This window comes from Coregonus clupeaformis, chromosome 3 (genome assembly GCF_020615455.1).
Source record: "Coregonus clupeaformis isolate EN_2021a chromosome 3, ASM2061545v1, whole genome shotgun sequence".
In the NCBI taxonomy this organism is placed as follows: Eukaryota; Metazoa; Chordata; class Actinopteri; order Salmoniformes; family Salmonidae; genus Coregonus; species Coregonus clupeaformis.
In genome coordinates, this window is record NC_059194.1 from 20,216,788 (window position 1) to 20,232,364 (window position 15,577).

The 15,577-nt window shown below is 41.9% G+C and overlaps 3 protein-coding genes across 5 annotated transcripts in view; 1 reads left to right on the forward strand and 2 right to left on the reverse strand.

The window, feature by feature from the left end:
* Positions 1-16: 16 nt before the first annotated feature.
* LOC121541421 (peptidyl-prolyl cis-trans isomerase D-like) lies at positions 17-6,069 on the reverse strand. The gene is made up of 10 exons (XM_041850417.2): positions 5,901-6,069; positions 5,274-5,414; positions 4,876-4,982; positions 4,511-4,699; positions 4,171-4,293; positions 1,752-1,858; positions 1,425-1,569; positions 1,071-1,157; positions 803-845; positions 17-560 (listed from the first exon to the last, which is right to left on the reverse strand). Exons 1-10 carry the CDS (start codon positions 5,983-5,985, stop codon positions 472-474), a joined length of 1,116 nt encoding a protein of 371 aa, XP_041706351.1. The 5' UTR covers positions 5,986-6,069; the 3' UTR covers positions 17-471.
* A 1,093-nt stretch (positions 6,070-7,162) lies between these two features.
* On the reverse strand, positions 7,163-12,154 carry LOC121546214 (uncharacterized protein C4orf45-like). The gene is made up of 5 exons (XM_041857310.1): positions 11,742-12,154; positions 11,090-11,319; positions 10,402-10,460; positions 10,094-10,212; positions 7,163-7,278 (listed from the first exon to the last, which is right to left on the reverse strand). Exons 1-5 carry the CDS (start codon positions 11,806-11,808, stop codon positions 7,232-7,234), a joined length of 522 nt encoding a protein of 173 aa, XP_041713244.1. The 5' UTR covers positions 11,809-12,154; the 3' UTR covers positions 7,163-7,231.
* A 2,185-nt stretch (positions 12,155-14,339) lies between these two features.
* The window catches only part of LOC121541384 (rap guanine nucleotide exchange factor 2), a 148,830-nt gene continuing 147,592 nt past the window's right edge, over positions 14,340-15,577 (forward strand). For all 3 annotated transcript variants that reach the window (XM_041850364.2, XM_041850370.2, XM_041850380.2), the window contains exon 1: positions 14,340-14,986. In XM_041850364.2, the coding sequence (XP_041706298.1) occupies positions 14,918-14,986 (69 nt within the window). In that variant the 5' untranslated portion in view covers positions 14,340-14,917. The remainder of the gene's footprint in view (positions 14,987-15,577) is intronic.

Genomic DNA, 15,577 nt, shown 5'->3' on the forward strand with positions numbered 1-15,577 from the left:
ATCCACACATCTCTCATTGAACATACAGGTAACATTTAATTGCATTGTACAGGTGGAATAGGCAAATTCCAGAATTTGAGTCAACCAACCACATTTCATCTTTATGGCTTATATTAAACGTTCAGACATAAATAAAGGGATATTACAGTAGTCATTCAGAGTAAACATGACAGTATCATTGACAGAATAACCCTCCAAAGAAATTAATACAGTGAAATACTTTGACAAAATGCTGACAGGGTTACGATTCCTCTTTTTAAAAAATTCAACATTTCTTTACGTGTATCCATACTTTATTTTCAGCTACCCTTGTGTGCCACTCATAAAACTTCCAACAGCCAATATGATTATACAGTCTTGGTTTTCAATTCGGACCTGTATTGTAGCTAGCTGCCTAAACGAAATAACTCATTATTGGCAAGTGTACTTTTAGGGTAGGCTTATATTATATCAAATGATTGTCTGAGATCTTCATGCAAACATTTTGGAATAGATTTGCTTCTCTTTCTCCTTTTCCTCCTTCACTTTTATCTGGACTCTCTTCATCTCGTTTTCGATCGCTGTCAAAGGATGCAAAAAGTAAATTTACTTGTCAGGCAAGGAAAACAACCTATCATGATGAAATGGCAAATCAATGTTGCACATCTGTCAAAGGGGTTTTCTAAACAAGTTTCATTTGACAAACATCATACTGCTCTAACTATTGACCATGTATTCTATAGTTAGCCTTTGGGATATTCAAAGGAACACGAGGACATATGATCCCCTGGATTGATTGTCACGTTAAAAAAGCGGTAACAACCTTTATCCTCTGGTGCAATTTCTTGAGCTTTCTTCAGATCACTCTGTAATGGAACAAGTTGAAACATTTCAGTGAGTCAACAGACAAGTCAACTTCACTGATTATAATAAATGATTCCGGCCAACTCTTTTGACGGCATCCTTTAGTGCAAATAAATGGTTCTGTGGCATTGGTTCCAGTCCAGAAAGAGCACATTTTAGTTAGGCTGGCACCAAGGCTACACATTCTGAAGTCAGAAATATGGTTGGTATGATAAGTGTTTCTTTACCATGGCTTTACTGTACTCCTTCAGTCCCTGCCAGGCCTGGGCCCTCCTGAACAGAGCCTTAGTGTTTTTCTGGTTCAACTTCAGTGCCTGAAAACAAACACACAAAAATCTGACTAAAGAGTAACTGTACTAAGTTTTACACTAAAGCATTTATTTAAAATGTTTATCTACAAATGTACCTAATAATATGATACGTATCCTAAGTTTCACTCACAATCAGTTCCATAAAGACTTATAGTACTGACCACGAATGGCCTTTGAATCTTTGCCATTAATTAACAGTTGTACTGTAGCCTAGTGATGGTAGCGTGACAGGGCTTGCTTCTAGGATTTTGGCTGGCCTAAAATACTTACCTCGTCGCAGCTGTCCATGGCTTCCTGCCAGAGCTGCATCTTCAGTTTACAGGCAGCTGTGTTGAGAATGCAGCTCACTGCTGTGGGCTCCAGCTTCGCCTGGGCCTTCTCAATCGCCTGCTCGTCTCCGCCAACCGCCAGATACCTGGCGAGAGACCCGTTTCACCATTTAGTCCACACTTTGCTAGCCTGGTCCCAGATCTGTTTGCGCCATTTGGTCAACTCCTATGGTCATCGCACATTCAAATGCACGTCATGCTGTGACACACGCAGGCCTAGTACACACACAAATCACAGCTAGAGAGTGAGCCCAGGACCATGTTCCACCTGAGAGCTTTGGAGTACTTCTTGATTGCAGACTGCCAGTCTTGGTTCTTGAAGAAGTTGTTCCCAATATTCTTAATATCTTCAGCAACAGACAGGACTTTGTCAACCTAACCAAAAAGACAAGTGTGAGACTTTTATGCCATTTTCACAATCACAGCAATTTATTTTTATTTTATTTAACCTTTATTTAACCAGGTAAGCCAGTTGAGAACGAGTTCTCATTTACAACTGCGACCTGGCCAAGATACAGCAAAGCAGTGCGATTAAAAACAACAACACAGAGTTACATATGGGGTAAACAAAACATAAAGTCAAAAATACAACAGAAAATATATATACAGTGTGTGCGAATGTAGTAAATTATGGAGGTAAGGCAATAAATAGGCCATAGTGCAAAATAGTTACAATTTCGTATTAACACTGGAATGATAGATGTGCAAAAGATGATGTGCAAATAGAGATACTGGGGTGCAAATTAGCAAAATAAATAACAATATGGGGATGAGGTAGTTGGATGGGCTAATTACAGATGGGCTGTGTACAGGTGCAGTGATCGGTAAGCTGCTCTGACAACTGATGCTTAAAGTTAGTGATGGAGATAAGAGTCTCCAGCTTCAGAGATTTTTGCAATTCGTTCCAGTCATTGGCAGCAGAGAACTGGAAGGAATGGCGGCCAAAGGAGGTGTTGGCTTTGGGGATGACCAGTGAGATGTACCTGCTGGAGCGCAGACTACGGGTGGGTGTTGCTATGGTGACCAGTGAGCTAAAATAAGACGGGGATTTGCCTAGCAGTGATTTATAGATGACCTGGAGCCAGTGGGTTTGGCAACGAATATGTAGTGAGTGGGGCGGCAGGTAGCTTAGTGGTTAAGAGCGTTGTGCCAGTAACCGAAAGGTCGCTGGTTCTAATCCCCGAGCCGACTAGGTGAAAATTCTGTCGATGTGCCCTTGAGCAAGGCACTTAACACTAATTGCTCCTGTAAGTCGCTCTGGATAAGAGTGTCTGCTAAATGACTAAAATGTAAATGTAAAATGTAGTGAGTGCCAGCCAACAAGAGCGTACAGGTCACAATGGTGGGTAGTATATGGGGCTTTGGTGACAAAACGGATGGCACTGTGATAGACTACATCCAATTTGCTGAGTAGAGTGTTGGAGGCTATTTTGTAAATGACATCGCCGAAGTCAAGGATCGGTAGGATAGTCAGTTTTACAAGGGCATGTTTGGCAGCATGAGTGAAGGAGGCTTTGTTGCGAAATAGGAAGCCGATTCTAGATCTAACTTTTGATTGGAGATGCTTAATGTGAGTCTGGAAGGAGAGTTTACAGTCTAACCAGACACCTAGGTATTTGTAGTTGTCCACATACTCTAGGTCAGACCCGCCGAGAGTAGTGATTCTAGTCGGGTGGGCGGGTGCAAGCAGCGTTCGGTTGAAGAACATGCATTTAGTTTTACTAGAAGGAGTGTTGTATGGCATTGAAGCTCGTTTGGAGGTTTGTTAACACAGTGTTCAATGAAGAGCCATATGTATACAAAATGGTGTCGTCCGCATAGAGGTGGATCCGAGCGTCATCAGCAGCAAGAGCAACATCATTGATATACACAGAGAATAAAGTCGGCCCGAGAATTGAACCCTGTGGCACCCCCATAGAGACTGCCAGAGGTCCAGACAACAGGCCCTCCGATTTGACACATTGAACTCTATCTGAGAAGAAGTTGGTGAACCAGGCGAGGCAGTCATTTGAGAAACCAAGGCTATTTAGTCTGCCAATAAGAATGCGGTGGTTGACAGAGTCGAAAGCCTTGGCCAGGTCGATGAAGACGGCTGCGCAGTACTGTCTTTTATCAATTACTTTTATAATATTGTTTAGGACCTTGAGTGTGGCTGAGGTGCACCCATTACCAGCTCGGAAACCGGATTGCATAGCGGAGAAGGTACGGTGGGATTCGAAATGGTTGGTGATCTGTTTGTTAACTTGGCTTTCAAAAACTTTCGAAAGGCAGGGCAGGATGGATATAGGTCTGTAACAATTTGGATCTAGAGTGTCACCCCCTTTGAAGAGGGGGATGACCGCGGCAGCTTTCCAATCTCTGGGGATCTCAGACGTTACGAAAGAGGTTGAACAGGCTAGTAATAGGGGTTGCGACAATTTCAGTGGCTAATTTTAGAAAGAAAGGGTCCAGATTGTCTAGCCCAGCAGATTTGTAGGGGTCCAGATTTTTCAGCTCTTTCAGAACAATTCATAGTTCATGATACACTTTTTTAAATTGACAGACTAAATAAATCCACATATGCTGACTGAGGTTGAATAAAGGTTAAGACTATATTCTTTGCTTATTAATACTTAGTAGTAAGAACTTAGCATGAGTATCTTGCGAGAAGCGTTCAGAGAAAAAAAAAAAGAGGTAGGCCTACTAACATCTTTTAAGTCGACGTTGGAGTCCTCTGGGTAGTCTGGATGGGTGTCCCCTGAGCCGTCATTCAGTGCTATTGCCCAGTCCTCCCCATCTTTATGCTCACCACACTCAGCAATTACACACAGCTATGTGGAAAGAAACATCAGAGCAGAACTGTTAATACACAATGAGCATTTCACAAGTGTCACGCACTTTACAGAAAAATACTAGGTCATCTACCTGCTGCAAAACATACAGCTTGCTGCAGTTTTAATATGCCCCAATACAACCTCTGAAGACAATGTCATCACACACATTACACCAAGCTCCTACTTAATGTGGCAGTTCCTTTCACTGATTTACCTTGACAGGTGTGTCCTCGTTGGTCTCTATGGCCTCCAGTGTTTTCACCAGCCCCATCCCCTTCAAGACTTGTCCAAAGACCACGTGTTTGCCATCTAGATGAGCAGTAGGCACAGTGGTGATAAAAAACTGGGAGCCATTGGTGGCGGGTCCAGAATTGGCCATACTCAGCAAGCCCTCTTTGTCGTGCTGGAGAAGAGACAGAAACCCACATGTTTATTTAGAGATGATGAAGAAAACTGAAATTATATGTTATGATTAGGGACAGGAGTTTTCCCTATAACTAAGGCCCAGACTTTGTACTGGTCCGGAAAATCTCCTGGCCCCAGCTATATGTTATTCCACGCCATTATGAAAATCCTTACCTTGTAATGGAAGTTCTCATCTTCAAACTTCTCCCCATAGATGCTCTCTCCTCCAGTGCCATTCTGGTTGGAGAAATCGCCTCCCTGGATCATGAATTGCTTGATGACTAAAATTGATTGACAGCGTAAAATACATGTAAGAGGTCATTATCTTACAGCAGTTTGTTACTATAAAATGGATTTACTACTGTATCATAGATGTGATCTATAATAGCTATGCATCAGTAAAAGAGGTTTCAAGGTAGTAATGTACAACAAAATGAGGGGAGGGGAAATGTAGCTACATGGCTACTGTAGATATAGCCTCAATTACATAGCTATAAACCGCTTATGAATTTGAAACGTTGGGTGTTTGGGGCAGAGTTCCACACAAACAGTGGAAAGTCATATTTACGTACTCCTGTGGAATGGACATCCTTTGAAATGGAGTGGTTTCCCTGTGGTTTTGCCAGTTCCCTTCTCACCAGTACAGAGTGCTCGAAAGTTTTCAGCAGTTTTGGGGACAACATCAGCAAACAGTTCGAACACCATTCGGCCAACTGGTGACAACAAACAAAATATGTCATGACTGTGTGGATAGCTGGTCTTGATACATGCAATTTCTAAGTACATGTAGTAACTAACTCATCAAATAAGCAGTTTAGTCCTGAACTAGATAATCGGGTAGATACTGGTGTGTTGACTATTTATGCAACACATGACAGCACGTGCTTCGAATGCAATGTATCATTGTTGTTAGGCTAACTACATTCACACAGTAAAACTAGCTAACAAGACAAGCATCTACATCTCTAAAACAGCATGCAAATTGCAAATTTTGTATTTTACATAGCTACATTGGTCGCTGCAGTTTGGCTGTGGCGTAACGTTAACAATTTAAGAACACGATAGCTAGCTATGGTTAGCTAGCTTGCATGAATGAATGTGTTTTTTCTATAAACGAACATTACCCGGTGCTGCTAGCTAGCCATTAGCCTAGTGAGTCCAGTTGTATGACTAAACGCATTTATTAAAAATGTCCTAACCTCTTTCACCACCAATGTCTATATCAAAGAAGACACGGGGGTTTTCTTTGTTTGAAGGCTTGGTCACTGTTGTTGCGTTAGACATTTCAAAAATTGTACAATCCTAAATGTTAGCTACTTCCAAGGTACTCCCGGTTGACTGCGAGCTTCAATCGCGGATATTTTACTTCCTCTAGTTCGATGCGTTGATTCAGACGTTGCAAAACATGGACCACTGCCATCTACTGAGTTGGATGTGCAGCTACAAGAACCTGTGTGAATTTTGAAGACGGTAAACTGTCCACAAAAGTAGTAGCTATAGCTTTTCCAAAATGTTTATGTTTAACTAAAATATCTTATATTCCCAGTGTTCTGTCCCCATTCCAAAAGTAGTGAACCCTTTGCCTAATCCCATGCGATTCCACCACTGCTATAACCTACCTGGTTATGTCCCAAAGGTGTGCATGTGAATATGTTGGCCATGTATTTGTTGAAAATACTGTACTATAATAGATAAAAACATATATATTTTAAAGGTATTAGAAAGGGTCAGCCATTAACTGGAGGCAAGATTACCACCAAATTGAAGTTGAGCTAACAACAAATTGGAAATCTCTAGTGCGATAAAGGCTCCTCTCCCAATTTATTTCAGTCAGCTATCTGAGCTAGACTTTGGGGATTGTAATGGCTTTTGCTCAGGGGATGGATTATCTTCTTCACACTTGTTATCAAAAGTTTGAATCTATGTCACAAGACAGGAAAGACCTGGATCTCAGACCTGTGGTATCCAATACTGGTGTCCGAGTCATCCTTGGTGAATTAACTTTTTTATTATCTTAGTTCCCCATGTCCAGCTATCAATATTTGAGTACTTTTAGATAAGTTAAGTTATCTCCTAATGTTTTGGCAAAACTTTAGAGATTTTAAAGTGAAGCCAATGGGCTTAAGCAAATATGAATGATTTACATACGCTGGTTTACATAAACTATAATTTAACTCTAACTGTAAGTCACTCTGGATAAGAGTGTCTACTAAATTACTCAAATGTAAAATGTAACTCCTCAGACAAAACGTGGAGATATTTTCATCCTTCTAATCAAATCCTTGTTTGAGGATTTTAAGGACTGCTAATTTACTATAAATGTTGCTGTATAACTAACTGCAAAATACACCAGTGCAGGTGTGGTAGAGTAGCTTACTTGCAGTGCTCCTAAACAATTTCAGTGAAATAGATCATGCAAATGACTCATGAGACTGTTGGATATAATGTGGTGTTTATCAGACACTTGGTCAGGTCTTCAGGACAACATTGAATCATCTTCCGTTCTTCACCCAAATTATTTCAGGGAAACTCATTTTGTAAGGCACCTGCAGCTTTTCTCTGAACGAGTAGATCTCTCTAGGAAGGGAAAAACAAAAAAAGCATTTATGAGTTGTAGGTATTTGTCAGGCAAAAATATCATAACAATCCTTAAATAATGATGTCTCTATTGAATACTGTTCACTTAAAATACTACGCACAGAAATAGTCAAGCATGATGTGTGGTTTGAATGGGTTCATTCACCGACCAGATCATGTCCTTTCATATATCACGCATTACCCTTTTGAACATTAAATGCATTTGCATCGAATTCCTCAAATGCTGTGGATATAGTTTCATAATACTTCAAAGAAGTGATATAGCAAATGAGAGGTCAGTTATACCCTGAGAACAAGGCCTATGCAGAAATAGGAGTGTGTGTACAATTGAGTTTAGTGGGTCAAATATACACTATATGACCAAGAGTATGTGGACACAAGCTCGTGGAACATCTCATTTCCAAATCATGGCCATTAATATGGAGTTGGTCCCCCCCCCCCCTTGCTGCTATAACAACCTCCACTCTTCTGGGAAGGCTTTCCACTAGATGTTGGAACATTGCTGCGGGGACTTGCTTCCATTCAGTCTCAAGAGCATTAGTGAGGTCGGGCACTGATGTTGAGCGATTAGGCCTGGCTCGCAGTCGGTGTTCCAATTCATCCCAAAGGTGTTCGATGGGGTTGAGGTCAGGGCTCTGTGCAGGCCAGTCAAGTTCTTCCACACCGATCTCGACAAAACATTTCTGTATGGACTTCGCTTTGTGCATGGGGGCATTGTCATGCTGAAAGAGGAAAGGGCCTTCCCCAAACTGTTGCCACAACACTGGACCCACAGAATCGTCTAGAATGTAATTGTATGCTGTAGCATTAAGATTTCCCTTCACTGGAACTAAGGGGCCTAGCCCAAACCATGAAAAACAGCCCCATACCATTATTCCTCCTCCACCAAACTTTACAGTTGGCACTATGCATTGGGGCAGGTAGCGTTCTCCTGGCATCCGCCAAACCCAGACTCATCCATCGGACTGCCAGATGGTGAAGCATAATTCATCACTACAGAGAATGTGTTTCTACTGCTCCAGAGTTCAATGGTTGCGAGCTCTACACCAATCCAGCCGATGCTTGGCATTGCGCATGGTGATCTTAGGCTTGTGTGCTGCTGCTTGGCCATAGAAACCCATTTCTTGAAGCTCCTGACGAACAGTTCTTGTGCAGACGTTTCTTCCAGAGACAGTTTGGAACTCAGTAGTGAGTGTTGCAACCGAGGACAGACGATTTTTACGCGCTATGCGCTTCAGCAGTTGGCGGTCCCCTTCTGTGAGCTTCTGTGGCCTACATCTTCGTGGCTAAGCCGTTGTTGCTCCTAGATGTTTCCACTTCACAATAACAGCACTTACAGTTGACCGGGGAAGCCCTAGCAGGGCAGAAATTTGACAAATTGAATTGATGGAAAGGTGGCATCCTATGACGGTGAGTAAGGCCATTCTACTGCCAATGGTTGTCTATAGAGATTGCATGGATGTATGCTCGATTTTATACACCTGTCAGCAACGGGTGTGGCTGAAATAGCCGAATCCACTAACTTGAAGGGGTGTCCACATACTTTTGTATATACAGTGCATTCGGAAAGTATTCAGACCCCTTGACTTTTTCCACATTTTGTTACATTACGGCCTTATTCTAAAATGAATTTTAAAAATGTTTTCCCTCCTCACTCTACACACAATATCCCATAATGACAAAGCTAAAACTGGTTTTTAGACATTTTTGCAAATGTATTAAAAATAAAAAACATAAATACCTTATTTACATAAGTATTCAGACCCTTTGCTATGAGACTCGAAATTGAGCTCAGGTGCATCCTGTTTCCATTGATCATCCTTGAGATGTTTCTACAACTTGATTGGAGTCCACCTGTGGTAAAATCAATTGATTGGACATGATTTGGAAAGGCACACACCTGTCTATATAAGGTCCCATAGTTGATGGTGCATGTCAGAGCAAAAACCAAGCCATGAGGTCGAAGGAATTGTCCGTAGAGCTCCGAGACAGGATTGGGTCCAACCTGACAGAGCTTGAGAGGATCTGCAGAGAAGAAATTAGCCTCCTGAGTGGCGCAGTGGTCTAAGGCACTGCATCGCAGTGCTAACTGTGCCACTAGAGATCCTGGTTCGAATCCAGGCTCTGTCGCAGCCGGCCGCGACCGGGAGACTCATGGGCGGCGCATAATTGGCCCAGCGTCGTCTAGGGTAGGGGAGGGAATGGCCGGCAGGGATGTAGCTCAGTTGATAGAGCATGGCGTTTGCAACGCCAGGGTTGTGGGTTCGATTCCCAGGGGGGGCCAGTATAAAAAAATAAAAAATAATAATAATTGTATTCACTAACTGTAAGTCGCTCTGGATAAGAGCGTCTGCTTAATGACAAAAATTTAATGTAAATGTAAGAATGGGAGAAACTCCCCAAATACAGGTGTGCCAAGCTTGTAGCGTCATACCCAAGAAGACTCGAAGCTGTAATCGCTGCTAAAGGTGCTTCAACAAAGTACTGAGTAAAGGGTCTGAATACTTATGTAAATGTGATTTTTCAACAAAATAAAATATATATACACTTGCAAAAATTTATAAAAACCTGTTTTTGCTTTGTCATTATGGGGTATTGTGCGTAGATTGATGAGGGGTGGGGGACAATTTATTCCATTTTAGAATAAGGCTGTAACGTAAGAAAATGTGGAAAAAGTCAAGTGGTCTGAATACTTTCCGATTGCACTGTATTACGTATACCCAGCTATGCAATGTGTCCTACATACTGGTGTTTGAAAGGAGGAAATGTAACATTCCTAGAGTTAATTACTTACTGTTGAGAAGAAAATATATGTTGTTGTCCTGGCTGTAATTGTCATACTTGTTGTGTGCCCATGCAAGTTTGCTGCGGGCTCCGACAGATTGCTTATCTAGAAAGTGGGGCGGTGCGTGCCTACAAAAGCGGAAGTGGTGAATAATGGATGGAGAACAGTGCACCTACATTCACTTAACACTCCACAAGCCTGCTGTGATGCTATCACTTTCCCATTGGAAATGTGCACAGCGAGCAGGTAAAGTGATTCTGACTGGCTGAAAATAAAATATATTCAATAAAGTATGGGTTACCACATGTGGGGCCTACCATGGGTTTTGATATCTGTGGGTGACTCTGTCCTCAAGGGCGGAGCGGAATTCAGCTCTCTACAGGAACAACATGGTCTGAGTCACTTCAAAAATTATATGTTATAACAGTTAAATGAATGGCTGAATAAAAATGTCACAAGTGAAGTGGCTTTGTCTTAATACCCATGTAATGCTGTCATCAGAATGATATTATGTGTCAGAATAGGGTCATGACTCTATGACAACTTTGGGAATCGTGATTAGAGTATTATCTTCTGACAACATTCTGAGCATTGTGACACGGGACAATTGTGGCATAATTTGTTGAGAATCATATGATTACAGTTTTGCCTTATCACAAGTTTTGACCATTGTGACAGGTGAGCATTATGACTACAGTATTCTCTTATGACAACATTTTGACCATTGTGACAGGTGAGCATTATGACATCATGATTATAGTATTGTTTTATGACAACATTCTTACCATTGTCAATAATGTTACCATGAGCCATTTAAACATGCTGCACGACTTTTCAATTCAATACTCATATAGGTCTAGATAAGACAAGCTTACATTTGCTTATGTTGCATTCCCTTTATGTCATACCACAATAAAATATATGATGCAGCTAATCTACTAAATGTTCATCAAGGTCGCCTAACTCTAATGAACATCCAGCTCACCGGCTTCATTTGGGCCCCACCTTAATTTGCATACTGCTGAGCAGCGTCCTGCTGTTCAGGAGCTGGTGATATTGCATGCCCCATCCCACCCCTCCAATGTAGCACTGTTTGGGCATGGGGGGTGGGGTGCAGTAAGCAGGCCGGCACAGGTAAATCAAATCGCTTGTACCCATAGGTGACAAAGGGCCAACCCCAATGTAGCGGGGAAAGTCGATCAATCTTGCCCTGTAGTCCCCAATTCCATCTGGACCTTGTTAGAATCAACATAGAGAAATGTGGGAACCATTCATAAAATAGTAAGCAACACAGAGCCCTAATCTAAAGTAGTGCCCTTTAATTAAAGGACATTGGGTGGTACCATTTCACACAGAGAGTGCATTTGCCAATGAAAGGGCTGTGTCAAGTATCTCTCATCCACTCACCCCCACAGTTTATTGTCCTGACCTATCTACATGTCATTGACATCACAAAATACCAAATATGCATATCATGAAACACCCCCAATGTATAATTAAAAAAAAGGCCTCATTATAATTACACCGTGAATAAAATGGAACATACTGTAGGTTACACACAATAGCCTATGTAGCTAATAAGAAGTGATTGTTGCAACCTATTTATACAACTGCATTTAACATTCTACATTAAACCCAATAATTACGTGACACATACCGGTAAAAAGCATCATTTGTCCATAGGCTTGGGCGGGCCTTTCTTGTACCGTTGTGCTAATCTCCATTGGAACTGTTATTTTCAGACTAGATAGTTACCGCAGGACGCCCGCGAGCGATTTGTGAGCCCAGTGTGTGTGCTGGTGATGGGGTCAGTGGGCTGTTGCCATGCGACTCAAAAAAAGCGAAGTCAAATCATGACATCAGGGATCTTCAGGTCGGAAAGTTGAAACTCTAGAAAGAGGCCCGATTTCCCGACTTGAAATTCCGAGTTGGATGACCGTTGAAAACTATTTTTACCAGTCTTCTTTTTTCCCCCGGGAGTTGTCTTGTTCAAGTGCTAGTTGGATATAGGAAACTCGGAAATGTACGACTTGCTAACCCGTCTGTAGTTCACAGCAGGTTGGTGGCACCTTAATTGGAGAGGACGGGCACGTGGTAATGGCTAGAACAGAATAAGTGGAATGGTATCAAATACATCAAACACATGATTTCCAGGTGTTTGATGCCATTCCATTAGCGCCGTTCCGGACATCATTATGAGCCTCCATACCCTCAGCAGCCTCCTGTGTTGTAGTTATAAACGTGTCACGTTCAACCCGTTAGCAAGTCTAAAATTACCGAGTTTCCACGCTAGATGTCATACAGGGACTCAGAATATGTAGTGGGGCGTTTCAGACGTCCCCAGTGGCTGCATTACAGGTGGAGATCGGGGATATGCCATTGCAGATTAGGAGACAGCAGCTGGCAATGAATTATTAGGTCAACCTACAAGGACATGGGGTGTCTCATCCTGCGAAAGGGATTTTACAGGCATGCTGGGAACATGAGCGAAGACAGAACACAAGCTTTGGGTGGAGATGGAGATGGGACTGTATGGAAGGGAGTTTAGTCCAACGGTAGTTATTCCTGTAAATTCACCATGGCTACTCCCGCCTCCAGTAGTTGATCTAGAAGTGTTGGAGATACTACAGAAAGATAGTGAGGGTGTTGATCCATCTGATTTGTGTAAGAGACGTCTGGATACTGTGTATCAGGATTTTGTGGCCATTTACACAGATGGTTCAAAAGATCCAAGGACAGGACGTACTGGGTCAGCATTTGTTGTGCAGGAATGTGGGGTGGATGTCAGGAAACGTATTACAGATCATCTGGCTGTATATACAGCGGCGCTAAATGCCATACTGTTGGCCTTGCAGTGGGGGGAGGAAGTCAAACAAGACAGAGGAGTTATTTGCTCTGATTAATGTGCAGTGTTAATGAGTATCCAGTCCTTTAGCTCACGTAGCAGACAATACCTGCTTTATGAGGTGCTACAAACCCATGGCAGGATTAAACAGATGGGTATACAGATAAGATTTACTTGGGTCCCAGCCCATGTCGGGGTGGAGGGGAACGAGGCAGTAGATGAACAGGCTAAACAAGCAATTAGTAGTGGGGATGTTGATGTTGAAGTTTCAATGAGCAAGGCAGAAGCAAAAAGACTGATATATACAGTGATGGTGCAGAGATGGCAGGAGCAGTGGAATAGAGATTATACGGGAAGGGGAGGGGAGGACGGCAGGAAGGAACAGAAGAGAGGAGACTATTTTTACAAGATTAAGGGTGGGACACAGCCAGTTGAATAAGACATTAAATGTGATAGGAAAGCATCCAACAGGAAAGTGTGATTATTGTCAGGAAACAGACCGTGGAGCATGTATTGCTACAGTGTGGGCAGTATCAGAGGGAAAGAGAGAGGATGAGATTTAGTATGAGGGAGAAGGGGATACAGGAAATTAGTTTAAAGAGTATATTGAGTAGAACGTCATTAGATATATTCTCAAATATTTTGTTATCTTTTTTAAGAGCAACGGGGCTGGCAGGTAGGATTTAGTTTCTCCTTGTATCTGGCCCACACTCCAGTACAATAGGTGGCGGTAATGCACCATAACGTTGGATGCCAACCGCCGATAAATCCCACTGAAGAAGAAGAAGAAGAAGAAGAAGAAAAAGAAAAGAAGAAGAAGAAGAAGAAGAAGAAGAAGAAGAAGAAGAAGAAGAAGAAGAAGAAGAAGAAGACCGAGTTTCCTAGTTCCGACTAGCACATGAATGCGGCGTTAAACGCGCTGAAGTCGGAAGTCGGAGATTTCCCAGTTCTTCTGAACTTCTCCAAAATTACAAAATATAAATGTACCATATTTTTCTTGAATAGAAGAGCTTAAATAGCACTGAAGCATGTCAAATATAACACGTGGTTAGAATATAATAGAAGGAAATAGAATATAATTAAATGGAATTGAATATAACTTTTTCCCATTTCCACAGTTTATATTTTCCTCCATAGATCAAAGCATAATGAAATTCCAGTCAAATAGAGCTTCATGTTGTCAATAAATAGGCCTAAAATATATATAGCATATATATTGGTCCATAACAATTTATTGTTCCCAAATGTGCATATAAGTATGTGCCCCTTCGGTAGCCTATCTGGGTGTTTTATTCCAGTTTCTGTCATTGGATGGCGACAAAGGATAGCTTTGTAGGCCACAATGCATTGTCCCCCGGATCAATTTTTGTAAATGGGCTCGCCCATGAGCTTCCACTTGTGTCAGTCACCATGGTGGCATACAGCAGAAAGCTGTGGCGGTGGACCCATCGTTACTTTTAAAACTATCATAATGATTTTTTTTAAAGGTTGCCTTTCTACATCTATAACGTTAGGTTTATTATTTAAAAAATGGACAATCGGTTATTGTCAGGATAGATTCCTACTTTTTTCCTTTGAAGGCGGATACATGGAATTGTGGCAAACGCAAGAATGCTGAAGATCCACGGATTGGCTTTTAGTGTCGGTTTAGATAAAGGAAGCGTTTTTCCATAATACAAATTGTACAGCAACAAATATACTGTGAGTTGGATTCTGGATTCTTCGAGCCGCGCCTTGATAACACGTTTTTTTGTTGGGACCGGTGGCAGCCTTCTGGTATCGGTCTGGGGACAGAAGAAACCCCGAGGCTCACATTGTGGCCTGGCCGGGGGGACTAATTAACCATCTTTAGACCACTGGAGTTCTCTTAGTGGATAACAAAGTGGGAACAAAGCTTGTGGCTTGGTCTGTGCATATCCACACAGCGAATATTTGAAAATTGTCAACAGGATAAGCAATTTAATTGTTTTTAACACGTCTTCAAAACAATGGCGTCTTATGTGGATAACAGTTTTCGTCAAGCTGTGATGATGAATCCGGCAGAAAGAACTCAACAGGTCAGCATAATTACTTGATTAGCCTTCAGTGATGCTTATCTCGATGTTGTAAAAGTAATTTGTGAAACCTCTCTACTACTGTCACACAGTGTTCTATAATTGCCCGCTGCCACTCCTTCTACATTGTTACATTCTTTCTTTCTGCATTACTGTTGCCATGCGGCTACAGTGTTACGTATCCTGACTACATCCCGGTAAAGCTCTATCATTGGGAGATCATCTCCAGCTACTTTATATAACAGGACCTGATAGTAACCCAGCCATTTATGTCTCGAACATATTCAGACTTCAAAGCACATCAGAGCCCACGTTTCCTGTATTTTCCAAACGGCAATGTAAACATAGGCTACATTGTTTTCCAGACAGTGAAATAGGCTACGAATTGGTTACATTTACCCATGCAATTGTATATTGCAAGGGTAATTATTTCCAGTACATTCCAACCATTAGGCAATGGGCCCTGGCGCCCTGCGGTTTGTTAGCAGCAAGGGATACGTACAATAGCCTAGAGAATCGATAGCTCACCACTTCAAATAGTGAGCGAGGTGATAGTGACACTGCCACATGCTGATGTATCTGACATTGAGGAAA